General features: G+C 35.1%; 1 protein-coding gene across 1 annotated transcript; it reads left to right on the forward strand.

Moving 5' to 3' along the window:
* Window positions 1–1,453: 1,453 nt before the first annotated feature.
* Window positions 1,454–19,651, forward strand: LOC110098513 (chaperone protein DnaJ). Its single transcript, XM_020825371.2, has 5 exons — window positions 1,454–1,608; window positions 9,410–9,487; window positions 9,731–9,806; window positions 19,019–19,092; window positions 19,301–19,651. The coding sequence occupies exons 1-5, from the start codon at window positions 1,513–1,515 to the stop codon at window positions 19,358–19,360; spliced, it is 384 nt and encodes a 127-aa protein (XP_020681030.1). The 5' UTR covers window positions 1,454–1,512; the 3' UTR covers window positions 19,361–19,651.
* The last annotated feature ends 1,383 nt before the right edge of the window (window positions 19,652–21,034 follow it).

Raw genomic sequence — 21,034 nt, forward strand, 5'->3', positions numbered from 1 at the left:
CTAATAAAAAAATAAAATTCATTTATATGGACGCTCCCGCGTCAAGTTGCTTCATAGTTGGCAAACTCTTTAATTAAAGAACTGCAACACTCTATACAGGTAATATGAAATGAGAATCCTCTACAAACAATAATGTCGTATAAATTAACTTAAATCTTGAATGATGTGATTACTCTATGCAAAAAGTTGAATCATACAAAACAATACAACTCACACAATATTTCAAAAAATTAGTTACTTTATATTTCACAAACGACATCATTGAAATTGATAAATTGGACTTCTAAACTCAATTAAATTGAAAAAAACCTCTAAATTAATATATCAATAATAAATTTCTCGCAACATTTTAATTAAGCCAATCATTATGTTTTTAAACTACTAGCTAGTCGTTACCTTTTTCAACAACTAGCCAGTCGTTACCAACTCAACTGACACTATCCGTCAGGCCCGCTGGACCACACACATAGACCCGATATAGATCCGCTCAACCACGCACACAGACCCAACTAGAACGCAACTTAACCGCTCAACCCGCTCAACCCCGCCCACAATCCTGACCCGATCACCTAACACAGCAAGCAAGTCCACCATAGTGGACCCATGGCCGAACTTTTATTTGATCCGGTCACCTGACGTATCTCTACGTTCGGACGCCAGCGAAATAGTGCCATGCGTTCTCACTATTTACCGCGCGGCACGACAACCCCGACCCGGAACGGAGATGTGATTGCTATGTTCACGTGTTACTAGGTATTGCTCGGTATTTGCTTGGTATTGGTTGTGAATATCAATACCGAGCAATACCGAGAAATACCGAGTAATACCTAGAGCAATACTGAGCAATACACGAACATAACAATCCCGGGTCAAATCGTCGGGCCACACGGTATTGAGTAAGACCACGTGGCGACATGTTATTGACGTTCAAATTTAGAACTACGTCAGGTCACCTGACACATAATAATTGTTCCATGGCTAGGCCATGAAGGAAGTCGTTAACGAAGTTCACGAACGGGATCACTATAATTTTTTTTTTTGGGAGTTTTACATACATACCACTTAATACTATTCTATTTACATATTTAACACCTAAAACTTTAATATTACATAAATACCACCCATAGTTCATTTTCGTACAAAATATGAGTGGTAGAAATGAAATATATGAGTGGTAGGAAAGAAATATAAGTGATATATTTGATATTAAAATAATATAGGGTGGTATGGATGTAATATTAAAGTTTTAGGTGTTAGATATGTAAATAGGATGTTATAAAATGGTATGTATGTAAATTTCCCTTTTTTTTGTTTTGTTTCAGCTTATTAGATTATTTATTTTTTTCCGTTTTACAAATTTGCCCCAAGTTAAATACTACTTAATTGCAAAACAGGCCCTTAGTAAACCGGGATTTACTGCGAAAAAAGTGGTCCGATTTATTCCGCCGTTAGATTTACGCCCAGTCGAAATCCTGCTGAAATCCTGTTGCCAAACAGCCCCGGAGTAACAAAATGCGGTGGGAGGAATTTGCAGCTTTTGCGGGCGATGGAGAAGAGCAATACGAATCTACAATAGATCTAGACCTCTCCCTCTTATCAAAGCCAAAGGTGACCTATCGCGCGTTATCACTCCCTTTCTTAAGTATTTTATTCTTCTTAGCACAGTTTTTGCTTTCTCCGCGATTTTGATTGATTTCAGATGCGTTTGAGTTACTTCACTTTATAAGCTAATCTTTGAAGCAATTATGGGGCTTTGAGCCTTTGGTTCTTATTGCGTAGAGATTGATGGATTTTTTTTTTTTTGCGTCTAGCCCTTGATTTTGTTTCGTGTGCTGGGTTGAGTATTTCTTTCGTAGTTGGATAGCTTTCTGACAAATATTCTTCAAATTGTTGGGGCAGTTGAAAAGAACCGATGGTCGAGGAAAAATGAAAATTTTATCGTTCTATATGCCTCTATTTTTATCTATATCTATTTATATATCTATCCATTTGTGATGATAGGTTAATCTTAAAGCTTATCCATGGGAAATTTTGGGGCAGGGCGGTGTAGGATATTCCTCTTTTTCATAGTCTGTGCTTGTGGCGGCATGCATGGACCTTGGCGAGGTAGAAGTTGGAGGAACGATGATTGCGTGGATGAGAGAGATCGTTGAAGTTGTGATTAAACAATATTGAAAGCGTGGGGAGAGGATAAATAACTGAGAATAAAATAAATGGTTCATTTTCTAGGAATGGATAAATAGCTGATAATGTGATTTTATATAAGTTGATCATATAGTAAACAAAGGAAATGAATGCTATGAAGGAAACATATAACTATTAACAAAACCCCCTTTGAAAAAATTCAGGATCTAAGAATTATTTTGAGCCATAAGGAGCTATCCCTATAATGGAAAGGGTTGCACAATTTTGATGGGGAATTACAACACATGCATATATTGTGTAATTCTGAAGATTGGTCCCATATTTGGACAATATACACTTGCCTAACACTCTTGCTCAAGTTGGTGAGTAAGATATCTTTTGCTCATGGCTTGCCAATAATTTTCCTAAACTGTGTTGTTGAGTCCCTTTTTGAAGGCTTATGCATGCTGATCCCTTTTTAGGCGTATATGGTGTTAAAAAATTGTTTGGATTTACTTTTATCATATGTTTATCTATCCCAACATGCTAAATTCTATATTGTAATATGGGGTTTTATGCAATATTTACCTGTTGGCTTATGATCATAATAAGTTCATCCCATTCGATCTTTAGATATTGAGGGTAAATTTTCAATGATAATGACCCACATATCTTTTTTGTTCCATTGTTCTGAATTTAATTTTTGTATTTGATATTGCTACTATATTTTATTTTTTTAGTTCTCTATGTGACAAGATTGGCTTTAAGAAAGATGCAATATCCAGGTGTAGATCTCTCGTCTAATGGTAGACCTGCATAGTTTGCTTTTATGCAAGTTTCAAGTTCCAAATTTGTGTTTCTTCTAAACAAAGTTTCATTTTCCATACTCTCTGCATAAGTTGTATTTGGCTTTGGTTTTGTAAGGCGAGGAATTCTTTAGCCATAGCCTTTCTCCAACGGTTTTATTTATTCGTTTTTGAAAAGGATGTTGGATCTTGTGGTTGGGATGTTTGATGAAGGAAGTTGAAAATTTGTTTTGGTTTGAGTGATTCAGTTTGTGACCGAGTGATCATGGGATGGTGATGTGGAATGGAGATATGGGGATAGCATATGTGAAGTTTCGGTTGTGTTGAGTTGAGGTAAGGTATTTGTGATTGACTAGAGTTTGTCGTCGATTGGGTTGGAAGGGGATGATAGTGATTCAATAGAGTGAAAGTGGGATGTTGGAAGTATTAATGATGGTTGATGGGTTATATTGGGGGAGGTAGGTTGAGTGGAAGTTATGAGGGAGGTGTAGGAAAAAGTGGATTCATTAAAATAAACATGTCTTGAGATTAAGATTCTGCCGTTTGATGGATTGAGGCATTTGTAGCCTTTGTATTTCTCAGAGCAGCCAATGAATATGCAAGTTGGAGTTCGTGGGGCCAATTTATGTCATTGTTGCGAGGGTCACCATGGGTAACATGCACATCCAAATGTTTTGAGATGAGAGTGTGGTTTTTTGTTTGAATAAGCATTGAAGTGGTGATTTGTTGTGGGTTGTATTGGAGGGCATATGGTTGATGAGGTATGTGGCTTTTAGAAGCGCTTCTTCCCATAAATGACATGGAAGAGATGTTGCGTGGAGAAGGGTTCTTGTGGTTTCAATTAGATGTCTATGTTTGCATTCGACGAGGCTGTTTTTTTCTAGTATGTCGGGGCAGCTTATGTGATGATGGATGCCGTGGGTCTTTAGGATGTTTTGAAAGTTATGATTTGTGTATTCAGTCCCTCTACCTCTTCAAATGCACTTGATTTTGAATGGAATTTGATTTGCTATTAAGGTTTTATAAAATACGACTAAAGTTTTTGAAATTAAAACTAAAATTATTATTAATTTTTTTAATTAAAGAAATGTTTAATAAAATTTTTTAAAAATTATAATCACTTGAAAATTACATTTAATAAATATTTAATTAAAAAATGATCAAAATACCCTTATATTTAACACTATTAACTCCAACATTGAATGTTAGTACAAAAAATGTCCCATTTTAAAGAGTCCAAGGACCAAATTAGTCTCTCAAAAGACTTGGAGACCATTTTGGTTCTTCACAAAGAGTTGAGAGGGATCATTTTGATCCTTTTCTCAAAATATTACTTTGTAATTCATTTTATGGGTGAGTTTTTGAGTGGGCATTAGGCTTGTAAAAAACTTAAGAATATGAAGAACATTCTTTAGAACAACAGTTGACTAATTTCAATGTCTACTAATCGTATTACCATGTTAAGAGAACTATTGACAACATAGATTTTCTATTATTTGGGCAAGGAGTGTGAGCACTCAATTTTGGTGGGGAATGTGTCAAGTGATCTATGGCACCTAAATCTGTTATCTAGGAGTCAGCAATTGCATTATATTTTCTTTTAGTTGATATGAAGAACATACTTATGTAAAAGTACCAAGCAACAATCACCACTAGATTTGATTTTTTTTTACATCTCCAGTTATCCTCTGAGTTTTTCAATCTCTTTTTTTGCTAAATTCTCCCCAATTTGATCTTGCCTAACCTTGTTTAGGTCATCCTAACATGAACCTGACGTTGACTTATTTGTCATCCACCACGGCATCCCAATTCTTTGCTTGTTGTATTGGATTTTCCATTCAATTCCCAACAATTTTTCCTTTGTATTTCTCGATTTTTTGCATAATGCACTATACATTGCTTTTGTTGTATGAATTTGGTGTTTCAGACAACTCTGCTTTCCCCCACTCTTAATGTTTATTGGTTGTTTTATGCTAGTTTTGTTGTTCTTCCCACCATCGATTATAAAAACATAAGCTTCTTGAGCCTGAGACTCAAGTATAACCCCTCTTATGCTCTCTTCTGCTCGAATGACAAAGATAGCACCTCATATTTCCCAATATCTGAATTCTATATCAAATTTCACATTAAATTATGTGCTAAAGCTATATATTCCATCATTCTCAATGAAGTTTTTTCACAATAGCCGCAATCTTACCATGCTTCAATTTGATGGCACGGCAGTGGTCCAATTCTTGCCACATATTCTTCATGAGGTTGACATACTCTGTGATAGAATTATGCCCTTATTTGATAGTGGCGGTCTTCACTTTGATCTCATACACATGGACATTATCCTTTTTTTAATATGTTTGTTTCATGATGTCTCATATATATCTTTTGTAGTGGATAGAAACATGCTTGTGTTACTGACTTATGGAGTCATTGAATTCTGTAGCCCTAATATTATGATGGAATATTTCTCATCCAGGGAATGAAATCCTATTTCTCCTTGCGTTGGACCATTATTATGTGGGAGATTTTATTCTCCTTTCCCTGCAAAAAGTGTGAACTAATTGGAACCACTTTATGAAGTTCTTTTTTTATTCTAAATGCGGCATGGGTATTTTGTAGATTTTTAGATGGGTGAAGATGCATTATTTCTTTAGAGGTTGCTTCTTCAGAAGGGCTAGTTGAGTAGCCATTGTTGTCTTAGATATAAAGGCTGATGGCTTCAATGGAAAGTCGCTCAATAAAAAAGAGAGAGGAAAAACTACCACAATAAATGGCTATTATTGCTTCAGAGGAATGCTATAAGAAGGCTCTTTCATTTGCTCTAGGAAGTCTGCTACTAGAATTAGGGAACATTAAATATTGTAGTTTGGAGATTTGTGGGCGAGGAATTGAGGGTAACTCACTGATGCAGGACTACTTAGATGATGGTGCTTATGGATTCATTTAGGCATTGCACAACTTTTAGATTAGAATAATTTTAGAATAGAATTACTAGCGATTCTCAACGAAGGTTCAAAACAAATAAGGAGATGCTTTGCTTAGGCGAAATTACATGCTCTGAATTTTGAAGCTTTCAAAGTAAATAAGAAAATCAAACAACACAAAATAGTAGGCTTCAAAGTAATCCCTAATCTAACAACGAGAATTAGGATGCATAGAAAGTACGCTCCATTCCTATGATTACTAAGCTTTGAGCAAGAGTAGTGGAAGAGCCCTCCGTGACTGTAATCAAACCAACGAGAATTCAGATTTAAAGAAATAAGATGTAGGTGAAAAGGAAACCTTTGCTAGGGGGACGTGGAGATCCTCCACCCGATGCCTTCAAAATGTTCGTCGATAGCCTCCACCAAGTATATCAATGTGCGCTCCAAGTAATCCTCGACGGTGAAATCAAATCTTGGGTTCACGTCGAAGAATGTAGATTGTAGGATATCTACGTAGCCGTCTTCGTCCCAAGTGATGCCGTAGTCAGTCTCCAGATCCGCCATTCATGGATGAAGGGAAGTAGAATCTCTGTGGTACAAGGTACACCTCTCAACTAGCGGCGACGAATGAACTCCAAGTTTTCCCCTAAAAATCTGAAATTGCCCTTTTCAAAAATCTGAAATAAATCTGGATTTATCTCAAAAATCTGAGAGGAAATCTCAGTTTTGGTGTGGAGGGAAGAAGAACTTGAAGGATTAAGAAGTAAAGAATTAGATTCACTAGAGCACCAATGGTGGAGAGGTAACTTGAGAGATAGAGAGATGTCCAGGGAGGGGCGGCGGGATGCTGAAGAGGGGATTTGGAAATCCGAAATAATTTCCCTGGATGTGGGAAATCAATTGGCTGGTTATGGTAAAGGGGAAATTTGGGTAGGAGGGGATTGGGGGATTTTGAAAAATTTCCTAAGTAAGGTGTTGGAGTTAGGAAATAATTTGAGGGGGAATTAATGGGAGAGGGTATGGGGGCCGGCGGTATGCATGGGTTGGGGTTTGATTGATGAGAGCAATTAAAGGCTTCCTAATTTAGGTTTTAGATTTAGGAAATAGTTAATTTAAATCCTCTTGAATTTAAAATTCAAAATTGGATATAAATCAAATACTTTCCTAAAATAGATTAACTAAATTAGGAAATAATTTAAATTCAAAATTGGTTGAATTCGAATTTCAAATTAATCCCAATTAATTCCTTTCCAAATTAGGAAATAAATTAAAAGGAGACCAAGGGGGGTTGGGGGCCGGCGGATGGGTCCTTGGCCGGCGGCCAATTGGGGACGGGTGGAGGTGGCCGAGGCTATGGGGGATTTTAGTGGAGCTTGGTGTAGGAGGAAGTTGAGGGAAGTTTGGTGGAGGTGGGTGTGACGAAGACGAATGATGGAAGGTGGCGAGGGAATACGAAAATACAAAGAGAAAACCACGAACCCGGCCGTATCCAAGGTTGGTGGGTGATGCGCCAATCTCCCTCTCCAAGGGATCTCTCCAAAGCTCTCCAAGAACTCTCAAATGCTCTCAAGCACAAGTGCAGGAAAAATTCTTAATAATCATTCATTAACAATGAAATAATAATCCAAGGGCTATATATAGCCAAGGACAATGGACTCAAAGAAATAAAGACTCAAATGCCCTTTGGGCTTACATGCGACAACTCCCATAAGAGGGGTACAATGGGAAATAATAACGACACCTAAGCAAATAAGAAAATACATGAATAAAATAAAATACAACCATGACTCAAAAATATAAGGACTCGATCGTGGCTGTAGATTGGCGGCCACGTCTCTGATAAATTTTCCACGCTGATATGATGTCCCCATCACTCACTGGCACATGAATGAGCTTATTAAGTGTGAACAAGATACCAAAATTGAAGCAATGAAGGTGGGAATACCAACTTCGATGAAGATTGTGGTCAAAGAAGGCACTCGCAAAAATGAAGGCTAGAGTGGAGGATAGGAGGATACTCAATGATGAAGGCTATCAACATATAAGAAAAGAGGCTTATAATAGAGAGAGAAAGAGAGTGATAATGTTGGAAGAGAATATTTTTAAGAGAGAGAAGCAGAGAGAGGCTTTTAAGAGAGAGAAATAGGCTTTTCAGATAGAAAAAGTGATTTTTTTTATGAGAGAGAAGTTTCTGAGAGAGAAAGATAGAGAGGTTTTTATGAAAGAGGAAGAGTCTTCTAAAAGTGAGAAAATATGAGAGAATTGCATTGGTTTTACTTGATTCTAATTAGAAGTAACCATCTAAGTATTTACAAGCTGTGCATAGAGAAGATGAAGGAAACAGATACGAGAAACGAAACATTTAACTGTCCATAAAATCCCTCTGACTAATTTTAGGATTCAGGAATTATTTTCAGTTGTTGCCTTAACGAGCCATAGATAGATATGCATTGTTGACTGCGACTTTCAACTTTTGCAGTTATTACTTATTTACTTAGAAGATCCGTTCAATATTGGATAACATATGCATGCCTCCTAAGTCCTATTATCCTGATTGCCATCTTCAGCCTTTCCTAATCATTGGGGGTTGGTTTATGAATTTTTATTTTTGTTAATAAATTGCTAAGTGCTACAAAGGTCTTATATTTATTTTTCAAAGGTTTTTTTAACATCTTCTATTCATATTATTTCAGGTCTATATCTGTTTTTTTCTAATTCTTTCCCACTAACGAGGAAAACCTTAGAAATACACTTTTTGGCCTAAACTCAGAGCAAATTGTTTTTTTCCACCCCAAGATCACTATGATTGGATATTTGGGTGGCCAACTAATGATTATATGTAAACTGGAAAAATGTCATTATCTATTTGAAATGTCTAATTAAGATTTCCGTGCACCTTTTCTCAATCGAGCACCATACATTTTTGTTCCTTTTTGAGTGCATAAAATCTAAACAAAATAGCATGCGTTGAGTCTCTTTATTGATTTCAACTAGTTTTTCAGAAGTTTATAATTAGATTTCTATCTCATTTTACCAAAAAAGTATTAAATCTTACGGTTTTCTTTAAAATTTATTGTTGCATTGCAATATTGAATATCCACATATTGATTTTTTTCCTTCTATGTAATTTTTTTATTTATCCTTTTTTCTTGCTGTAGAATTGTTTGTGGGATTCCCTTATTTTGTTTGCATGAATCCATTAGCACTCCGATGTTAATAATCATCTCCATCATGATTTGCATATAATATTATCCTGTTCGACAGTACTCTCTAAAATATCCAACTTTGATATCTTCTATTGTTTTCCCATAAAATTTGTCGAAAGTTAATGTCTTTTGGCCTCTTTACAAAAATGCCATTTGATTATGTAGTTGTATCTGTTCATCAAATGAAGAGTTTCCAGCTATATCATATTGAGGACTTAATTGGTCATCTCGATGAATCTTTTTTTTTGGTTACTTCTTAAAGTTTTCTTAACTTGTGCATGTTTAGGAGTTTATGTTTACCATAAGCGTGTCTATATTTATTTGTGGTTGATTGTGCCTGTAACTACTTGTGCAGGATTATTACCGAATTCTGGAAGTTAAGTATGATGCTAATGAAGAATGCATCCGGTCCAATTATATCCGCCTTGCCTTGGTTTGTTTTCCTATCAGGCATTTTTTTTGATGTTATGTAGTATGGAAGATAATGTGATCATATCCATAGAGCTTGTCCTATTTCCTTCTCATATACTTGGGAAGCTTTTATAGTGATTGAAAACCACATGTGCAAATGCATAGTCTAGTTTGACGTTTTTTGGCTGTCAATTCACTTGTTTTTTATACGTAGAGTGAGTTTGCGTCACCACAGTTGTCTTGACTGTTTGGCTTGATTGCCTAGAAATGGCACCCAGATAAAAAGAAAGGTGAAGACTGTTCAACGTCAAGGTTTCAAGAGATAAATGAAGCATACAAAGGTGATTCCTAATTCTTTATTGAAGTATTAGTTTTCCCTTACAAAAATCTCACATACTCTATTATCTGTCACAATGCACGCTTGATTGGTCATACATATTTTAGATTGATATTTGTGTAACTAATTTTATTAATGCAATTAACAGTGATACGGTTCTGCCTGAACCGGACAGAACCGCCAAACTGGCCCCGCCTGGGCCGGTTCGCGTATACAGGAGGCAGGCTAAGCCGCCTCCTTCCATGGGGATTGAGGGGCCTACTCTGGGCGGGATTTAGAGAGAGGGAAAGGGGGCGGGCAGCAATTAGAGGAATCCATTTGAATTTGATTTATTCTAGGAAAATTTTTATTGGCTTTGTATTAGGAAGTATGTATTAAAAGGAAGAGGGAGGCTAGGGTAGGGCATGCATGACTATTGTTCTCTTGAAGTTCTCTTTGGTGTCTTGGGCTCTAGGCTTCTCGTCTAGAGATCGGGAGAGAACGATCCTCCTCTCGAATCGAGGATCGATTGTATCTTTGTTTTATTCTTGCTTCGCTTGGATTTCTATAAAATTATCTACTGATTTTTGATTGCTTCCACCCAAATTATTCTATTTTTTTCGCTGATTTTACCGAATATTGTTAGGTTTGCTTGCGAACTCAAGTATTCCCATTAGGGTTACTTACGAACTCAAGTATTTTCTATCAGTATGCACTGTCATTTACATCATTTGTGACTAACCAGACGTTTCATGTACCATTACTAATCTATAACATTTTTCATAAACATCAATACATGTGAAACTAATGTAGAACAAATAAATTAAGATTTGAGATGACAGCATCGCATCTTACAATACCATCTGTGGCATTGGCATGTCATGGTTGTCTTAAATTTATGCGGTTCTGTTATTGTTTGCGTTATGTCTATTTAATAAAATTCTGAAGTAAGCCTTCTCTGAAGACATGCACAGAGAAACTTGAATACATACCTATTAATGTAGAAAGTTTGACTCATTTAAGCCCACTTTGGCAATGATGCTTAGTGCTGTATTTATTATATCATATATCATTCTAGGCTGCCAAATAAAGTGGATGAAGTTGTTTATATAGTTTTTGTTGGAGTTTATGCTTGTTGGTGAAAACTATTGTCACCAAAAATACATATACAATATATTATTAAGTTATAACATGCCTAAAAATTAATAACAAAAGTTGAATAAATTATATATATAATACAAATAAAATTAGTATTTCTCCCTTGTTGAATATTATAAAAATTTGAGCTTTTAACTTTTACCCTAATCTTTCTATTGTCAGTGCAAAAATCATGGCTAGTCTAGTTTAATACAAACAATGATTGCTTCTACTTTTTGAAGAAATGAGTTGTATGCAGGTTGGGTTGAGCTGACTTTCAAGAAATTTGAATTTTTGGGCTTTTATAAAGCTGACGGAAGTTCCTAGGGCTAACCTTTTTTTGGTCAAATGTGCCATAAATTTTCGAATCAATGCTTTTTAGAGTGCAATTCGCAATGAAATGCTGGGAGGTTTTCTTGCTCCAAAACTCCAAGTAAATTGATTTGCCAATTGTGACATTAATGCATTAATTTTTGGAGCCCTATCTTCCCTTATGTTTTAAATTAAAAAATTTTTGGATAAATCTGAAATATACATGGATATTTATTATCCTTGGATTGATTTTTTGCCATATTCTAGCTAAGTTTGAAAATCAATTCCTATCAATTTTTTTATAACAAAATCCTCCATTTCAAATTACTTATAAAGTTATAAAAAAGGGATGAAATCAGAGACTTTATGTGGTTACTCAGTTGATTTCTCTAATGTTTTCTGGAAATAAGTTGTTTGTTAGCTGGAGTTTTGTTTCTGACAGTGGAAGATCTCAAGGCTGGTAGGAGGGGTTTTGGAGATCGTTGGTGGCATGTAGAGACTCTAAAAACAGGGAATTATAGGGAGAAGAGACGAGTTCTCTCCATTGGCATCCATTGGGACTTCTATGAAGTTGTTGACTAATGAGCTTCTAGTTCCCTCAATCTTCCTAGGCAGGTGAGCTTTTGATGTCAGTGGTGGATGTTTGCTATGGATGAGGCTGACCACTTGGAGGTCCTAAGGTGGTTGGTCGCTAGATTCATGATTGATTGACCTCTGCGACTATTTGGCAATTGTTGATGACGACTAATTGATAAAGGGATTTTTTATTATATTAGAAATAATTAAATTCCCCATTTATTTTATTATAACATTGGAGGATTGGGGCTATTGGGTCAACTAGGATAGAGAGAAGGAAAAAAAACAAAATAGAGTCAAGAGACTGGAGAAAATAAGCGGTTGTAGCAGACTAGAATATATGGGCGATAGAGTTAGAAAGTTTTCGTCTCAGCGTTGTACGTATATTCAGTACACAAATAAAAGATTAAAGAACATTAGGATTTTTACACGGAAAACCCTGGAAAGGGAAAAAACCATGGGGCCATGCCCAGTTGAAAGAATTCCGCTAGTGTTTGCTTGAGATACAAGAGACTGACTCATCCTTAAAATTTAGGACGATCAAATTACAACGATTCACTTCCGGATTGAAATCCAGTTTCAAACAAGTTATGTATTCAAGATGAATTTATAATCACTTGAAGATTAAACAGAATTTTGGCATCACTTGGAGATTGGGTAGAGTTCCGGCGTCACTGGAAAGTCGGGCGGAATTACGGCGTCACTTGGAAGTCAGGTAGAATTCCGGCGTTACTTGGAAGTCGGGCGGAATTCTGACGTCTCATGGAAGTTGGGCAGAATTCCGGCTTCTCGTGGAAGTCGAGCAGAATTCCGGCGTCACTTGAATGTCGGACAGAATTCCAGCGGTGGTTGAGGAGTTTCTTCCCTCCTTTCCTTCTCTTCTCTTCTTCTTCTTGCTTGGGTTCCCCTATCAAGAGAAATGATGGGCTATTTATAGTTTTTGAGAATGACATGGCTATTAAATAAGAGGAGGATCGAGGGCAAATGTGGAGTTGTTCGGATGGATGGCCGATATTAAATCCCTTGATCGTAGACTGTTTGTCAGACATTTGAAGGTCTTAACGATATCAGAATTTGGCGATCTTTGGCTCGTTGGATTCGTCTCATTGAGCCGATCGATTTGACTATAAGCATGTCATGTTTGGAATCGTTTGGTAATCCAAAATTGTGGTTTGAATCTTCTAATAGCGCTTCAAGTATTTAATTTAGAGTTTAGACTCATTTGTGATTGAGTTGAATTTGTTGTTGTTAGGTTCATATTTTCGAGATGCTCAGTTCGACTGTAAGTTTGCTGAAATCGGAGTTCAGATGATCTAGGATTTAATTTTTCAAGTTTCCGGCTTGATTTTGCCTCAAGATTCGTGCCCGTTCAAGATAATTTTTTTATGATATATCAGTTGCCCACCTATTTTCGGACGTCGAAGCTCCAGGAGTCCGAAAATATGCGTCACAAACTTTATAGAATTTTCTATGTGATTTGAAAACCGATCTTGCGAGTAGGAGTCTCAAATGTCTTTAAAAATGCCGAAATTAAGTCCGGAACGTCAAAAAACGGTCATGGGGACCCAAAAACGTTCGATTTGGCCTGTCCGGGCCAAAAATCTGACCCGGACTCGTGTAGGCATCCGAACCGGCCGTCGGCCTGGCTAGCGCCGCCGGCCTGCCCGCTGCCTTGCTTGGCCCGCTCGGCCCTCCCGCTGCCCAAGCCTGCGACCCGCGTCTAGCCCTCCCTCGGCCCGGCCAGCTTGCGCGGTGCCACGCGCCGTTTGGCGACTGGGCGCTAATTCGGGCCAGTCGGCGGCGGTTCGAGGTACCGCCAACCCATTTTGTTTTATTTTTTTTTTCTTTATCGAAAAAAATCCCAAAAAATTTCAAAAAAATTCAAAAAAATTCGAAAAAATTCCAGAAAATTTTGGAAACTTCTTTCTTCCCCAAAAAACGCTATAAATACCTCCCAGGGCCAGGGTGAAACTTGCACTTTCTTCTTTTCTTCCTCTGACTTTCTTACAGCCGATGTATTTCTTTGTTTTTTAGTAGGTACTTTCCCTACTTAACTCAGCGTCCATCCTCCTGTACAGAAGTTAGAATTTTCACAGTCTTTCTCCTTCTTTCTCCGCCGTTTTTCTTCGTGCTTAAGAGGCTTTTCGCTGGTTTTTGTTGGTGACTTTCCCTACTTTAATTCAACGCTCATCCTTTTGTACAGAAGTTGAAATTTTCCAAGTCTTTCTTCTTCTTTGTCCCCCGTTTCTCTTCCTGCTTAAGAGGCTTTCCATTGTTTTTAATAGGTGATTTTTCCTACTTTAATTCAATGCTCCTCTTTAGTGTAGAAATTGAAATGGGTGATCACACATCCATAAGAATTCCCCCAGCCAAAGAAGATCTTCCTGTTGACTGATCTGAGGGTTTTAAAAAGACTCACAAGGCGGCCAAGACCGTGATGTTATCTCCACCATAACTGGCGACTCTTTCATTGCTTTTAGGAAAAAAATTCATTTTCTTAATTATCTTGTGATGAAGGTACCAACAAGGTCCGATCGTGCTCGTTTTTCTCCTCCAGGATATGTGACAGTGTATGAATTTAGTTTGCGAGGGGGCTACGGTTTCCACTATCTTCTGAGTTGATTGATATTTTGACGATTTGTGGAGTGAGTTTGTCCCAACTTTCTTACAGGGTCATGTCGATCATAATTGGACTGGCCGTATTTTTTAGAGACTGTGTAGTAGTGTTATGGATTTTCCACTAAGATGATTATGTCATAATAACAAATTCAGAGATCGTGGAGTGGTGTTATGATTCTAAGATGTAATAATCAAGTTCTCATCTATATTGCCTGCAATCTAGTCTTCCACTAAGGTGCTAAATCTATTTAAGGATGTTAAGTTAAAAGAAGATAATCACTTCTTATAAGGTGTTAAGAATTGTGGTAATTGTCTTATGATTCATAAAATAAAGTTGTTGGAGAGGGCAGACTTGACATTGACCAAGGAAAAAAAAATACTTTGTTCAAGAATTAATTTGCTATTGTTGTGATTTTTTGTTATAAAAATATAATGGAAAAATATAAAGAGAAATATAAAGATTTTATAATTTTTATTGATCTTGAAAAGACATGATGGAGTTCTGAGAGAATTAATTTGATGGGTATTAATGAATATGCATGCATCGAACATATGTTGTTATTCAAGCAATATATGTAGTGATGAGATGAGAAATTTTGAAATTAGCTGCGAAGTGGTTAGAGAGTACTTTAGAATATTTTACATAAAAGTTTAAGTTAGAGTCCTTTTTATGGTTGATGTTTACTAAAGATATTTAGGATGATGTATTATGGTGCATGATATTTATGCTATATATATTTTTGATTAGTGAGATGACCTTTTCTAAAGTAAGCGAAATATTAAATGATAGAGGAAATTCTTTGAAGATGTGGGGCTTTGAATTAGTAGTTTTGAGATTGAGTAGATTAGATGCAATTTTGGTAGATATGCCATTAATGATTTTCAATCAATAATATTGTGACATAAAGTGATATCTAAGTGTCATGTCATGATTATTCGATAAGTTTTATGTTGATTGTCTACTACCTAACATAACCATCCATTTTTTCATCCAAGGCTTAAGATATGACAACGACAATGTTAACATGATATCTAAGTGTGATGGGTTTTATTATTTTGAATTTGTTACACATAAAATTGTTATAGTTGATGACATAACTTTATAATTGAAATTATGTTGGAAAGAATTGATATATGTTTCCTATGTTGATAAGAGAATTTTTAGAAGACATGAAGGTGAATTTTTTTAGAATTGAGACTAGATTGACAATATTTTGTGAATTGGAGTGTTGGGTAAGAAACTAAGTAACAAATTAAGTGATGAAAATGTTAAAATGAATATGGGATAAAATTAGGAATGTAATGAGAAATGTTATTTTTAAGAGAAATTGAGATTTATCCTTAATGTTGCGAACAAAATTTGACTTATACAACATAGGGCAGACAATGTTTCGGTAGAGGATAAAATGAATTTTGCAGTGGTACGGAAATTGGGCTAGATCTTAGGTAATGGGGCTAGAAGTAGTGTGAAATGATTTGCTACAAGTTTGCAATATGATGTTGGTAAATTAGACCAAACAATTAATGCCATTGTACAAGAATAAGTATAGAAAAATATTCATAATGTTACCCACAAATAGATGGGATGTAGTAATATGACTAATGATGATGATTATGACTACATTTTTTCAAAAAAATTGTATGTTATAAATTTATATCTAAATTAAACAAAAAGTAATAATGAAAACATTACTTTATAAATTATTGAATGATATATTTAAGAAAAAAAATATTTTGAAACAGCATATCGAACATGAAATAATGTGTATTATATATTCTTAAAGAAGTTCAAATTTTTTTGACTCTAGAAGATGCATGAGGGCAATATTTTCGATTTTGATGAGATACTGAAATTTAGAGGGTTATGGAGGATATGTCGTTATTTGTTTAATAATAAATTGTAATCAAAATTTGATCTTATTAGATGTTAGTAATTATCATTTAATCTTATTAGAAGATGAGGTGATACCTATGTATAATAGTTTTATGAATCATAGATGAATAATACTAAAGTTTGAAGAGATATATATATATATATATATATATTAGATTCTATTATTAATTACATTATTTTTTAATTTAAAATTTCAGATTTGATGGGACATTTTTGTTTATACTAATTTTATCATAGTTTTACAAATTTCTGTCTGACAACAAAAAAAATTAAACAAACTTGCTATATGTTAATAATACTTATTAACATATATCTACAAGAAGTTTATCCCATTTATGACTTATTAACATATATCTACCATAATAGTGTTATTGATGCTACTGAATTGGACGATTTGAACATTTTTTTTGTTTTATTTTTTGACAGTAATTGAACTTTGATTTGATTAGTTCATTGTCCTTCCAAAATAATTTCTACAAGTTAAAGAGAGCATTTGATAGGGTTGCACCAGAATGCTTGCAAAAATGCTTTGATGAAGTTGGGAAATGAGGAGGGGGGAGAAAGAAGAAGGCTTGAGCAAAAAATGGACAATGTGTACGTGAATGGTTTTGCAGACAACTTAGGATGAGAAAAGAAGCCACACTAAGCATCATAATTTTCATTCCAAAATATCATGACATTGTAATAGATGATCCTTAAAGCTAATGCAATGTAATTTATAATCATTAAAGATAAGATAATATAATCCAAAAATATTCTAAAATGACAATAATTAATATGATATATAACTAAAATACAACTAAAAGTGTTATGACATGAATTGTAGCATATAATTCGTGATGGTACATCATCATTTCCCAAGGTGCAGAGAACTTTATTCTAGAGGGTTTGAATGCCGTTGGAGGAAGAAGTGGATGGTCTTTTTTAGTATGTGAAGTCTATCCCGTTGGATATCCATTAAGGGGTGAATGGAAGAAGCAACCATATCACCGTCACGTGGAGAGAAACTTAAAGATAATGAATGGGACAAACAACACCATACACAGTACAATATTAAAAGAGTTTCGTCATTGTTCCTCTTGAATTATGTAATCAAATTTGAAAAGGGTCCTTTATTGCAGAAGTGCTGAAGTAGATTATACTAATTGGTGGAAATCTTGTTCTTGATGTAGAAGTTGATAAGTTGATAAGATTGAGATGATTCATGCATCCTTTTTTTGTGTTTTTCATCATCGTGGCTCGCTCAAGACTTGGATAATGTGGGTTGGGTGAGGTTTAGTTGTTCCGCTTTCTTTAGTGGACTGGAAATTGTTGAGATTAGGAACAATATTTAGAGGCTTGTTAAAGAGCTGGGGATTTAATTTGGAGGAGAAATTTTGGAGATTTTTTTAGAAGGGACGGGGCTATGAAGAAAGAAATGAAAAGGAAGAGTAAGAGCCAAAACACTCTTTTTTGGTTTTCTATAACCTGGGCAAACAAATTTAGTACATTTATCCAAATTATAGTCTTTTAAGTGTTCTTAATTCTCCATTTGGTGTCATCTCGTTATTGATTGGAGGCTGTCTTCCTCTCAATGGTTTTAGGTACAATAGCCATGATATTAAGGCTTCATTTGGTAAGTTCCAGTGATATAGGGCCATTTATGGTCAGAAAACATGTGGTTTGATGTATGTTCATATGTTCCAAGACGCATTTCCCTTGCAAGGTCAAACAGCAGTCGTAATTGAAGAAAGCCTAGTGTTTGAATAGTTACTTGTTTCATATGTAAGAACTTTCTTATGGAAATGGTGCTAAGGGAAATTCTTGAGTTCGCAAGCAAACCTATCACTAATTGGTGAAAACAGCGAGAATAATGCGAAATGTGGGTGAAAATCAGCACCAAAACAAAGGATTGCAATAAGAAACTCAAAGCCAACAAGCACAAAAATAAGATACTAGTGATCCTCAATTCGAGAGGAGTATCGTCTCTCCCAAATCTCTAGACAAGGTAGTCTACAGCCCAAGATGCCAATGAACCACAATAGAAATCAAATCAAGCATAACCTAAAACATCTCATGATATTTAATACATAAACTTTCCTAAACAAATTTTCTTCCCAAGCCCTAGCCGCCCCCTCCTTTTCAAATTTGAATTTAATTGGACTAGTGGGGCCCACTATAGTGGGTGGCATCCATGGGGGAGGCATGACTAGCCCGCCTCCTATAAACACGAACCGGCCCTGGACGGGCCGGTTGGGCCGGTTTAGGATGAACCGGCCTATCATATTGTTTCTTCATAAGTATTGTATCGGAGTTTAACTGGTGAGTATTAATTTATTCTGTCAGATTAATATTTCTAAATTGGTTAACTTGCATTATATGATTAATTGAGGCCTTATGCAGAAATTCATTTCTTTCCCTCATATTGCCACTTTCACTCCTGATCAAATATAATATTTTGTCATGTTCTTGTATCATGTTTTTCTATTTAGACTTCATTTGAGATGGCTTTTTTGTTGCTTCTTAAAACAACTTTTTAGTACAAAAATTAAAATTCTTATACTAGAAAGTTGTTTTAAGAAGCAACAAGAAAGCCATCCCAAACGAAGCATTAATCATTTTCTCTTAATATGACCGTGTTAACAATCCCACTATGCTCGTGCACTTCATTAGATTTCTGCTCATGTATCTGACTCGGGTCTTGTGCATTCCATCAATAGTTTTAAGTGATCCTGCCAAAAGAAGAGCTTATGACAGGGAAATACTTCCTCAAATCCAAGATTACAATTTCATTGTAAGTCTTCACTCATCCTTCCTCTCTGCTGCTTGTGGCAAAGCTTTTTGAATAAACTCTCCTTCTGTTTACCAATAGGAAAATTTGAGCTACTATAGAAATACTCCTGATTTACATGTTTAAGTACTTAAGAAACTTCAAACGAGATATTTTGATGCTTTTTTGCTAATGTAAATTTATCTGTTTGGGGCATTAATTTGATTTGCAGGATTACCTTAACCGACACAAGGGCTTGATATTGACATGTAATGGACTTGGAATCAGATAATTTGGCAATGGAGACCATGCTTGTAATTAGTTTTCCAATGGATCTCTTGGTTGCGTTGCATCTAGGATTTCTTGATTTGTGCTTTAATGGTGCATTGTATACTGTAAGGTTAAGAAGATCAAAATTTCATGGTTCATTTCGATTTTTCATCTGGGACTAAAAATTGACAAAACCCCCAGATATTTTTGTCACATACATGAGCATTGTAATTAAGATAGATATAAAATTTAACTGGATTTGTACTGCTTTTTATCTGTGTTGCCAAAAGTATTTGGTACAAAAATATTGTACTGTTTTTTTGTTGCTTTCTAAATTGATTTTTTTAGTACAAAAATTTTATGAATTAGAAAATTTTGTATTAGAAAGTTATTTTAGAAAGCATCGAAAAAGCTGTTCCAAACGAATTCTAAATTCTATGATGAAAGTTGGAAGTCTTCATTTGATGCCTTATAGTTGCCTTCAACTGATTATTTGTGATCTATTTGCTTGTTCTCCTTTGAAGAGAGAATATCATAAATAAGTAGTATAAATGTTGGTTTTGAGTTTGGGAGTTGGGAGCTAGTGTTGCTGATCAATATTGACCTAATTTGTAATGAAATGCATTGACATTGTTATTGATGACGGGTGATAAAGTTGGTGGATGTTTGTGTTTATATCAAGTGACGGTAGTCATGCGACAATGGTTAAGAGACTGTAATTAATCGATGATGGTAAGAAGATCATATTCACACAATAGTAATTGAGAGATTGTAATCGGACGATGATGCTCAAGAGATTATAGTTGAGCTATGGTGGTTGAAAGACGATTGTTTGATGTCAATAGCGACATTTAAACAACTGTAGTTTGATGGCAACAGTTGGACGATAAGATTTTGATGATAGTTGTTAGGTAGAGCTCTATGCAATCTTTGAGCTTTCTTCTCATCTTCCTTTTCATGCAGAAAATGTAGATTATTTTATAATTTTATTGAGTGACATTTTAGCATATTTAGCAAAAATTCTTAAAGCACTCCATCAAATTATGGACAATTCTTTTATCATGGAAGTATTTTAATGAACTCATAATTGAGTGATGCTAGGCTTGTTACATTCTTATCATCGATAAGCTCAATTATCTTAAAAGCATGCAAGAATTAGATATCATTTTGTCCTACAATACTTCAAATGCTCGCTATGAGCTTATTTGGATTTAGATCATATCAATTTTTTTATCATCAAGATGTTTGATTTGATTATAAATTTGATGAAATCGAAGTTTTGATAATTTTGAATTTATTTTTGAAAGCTTTTAATTACTAATATTTATAATTGATCAAATTATTTTTTTATCAATATGTATCGTTAGGAAAATTATGTAAAAATCAGGAATAATCGGGAAAATTCTAGAAGATTTGTATCATTGAGGATAAAAAAGCGAATGAGATTTTATGATAAAAAATAACCTATATAAAAAAAAATTTCATGAACTTGACAAAATATTTAAATTTATTGAACGTGAAACTGTGAAGAATATATAATAAAAAGTTAAAAACCGAAATATGTAACAACTCGCAAATTTGGATCCACCTATTTCTTGCGTTTTCAATTTGAAGACGGCCGTCTTAACCGGTTCGGTTCGGTTTACCATAAACTCCGGATAGCGGGATTCCTATTTATGGATTGCATCGGCGTACA

Source organism: Dendrobium catenatum, unplaced genomic scaffold (genome assembly GCF_001605985.2).
Source record: "Dendrobium catenatum unplaced genomic scaffold, ASM160598v2 fragScaff_scaffold_1061, whole genome shotgun sequence".
Classification (NCBI taxonomy): domain Eukaryota; kingdom Viridiplantae; phylum Streptophyta; class Magnoliopsida; order Asparagales; family Orchidaceae; genus Dendrobium; species Dendrobium catenatum.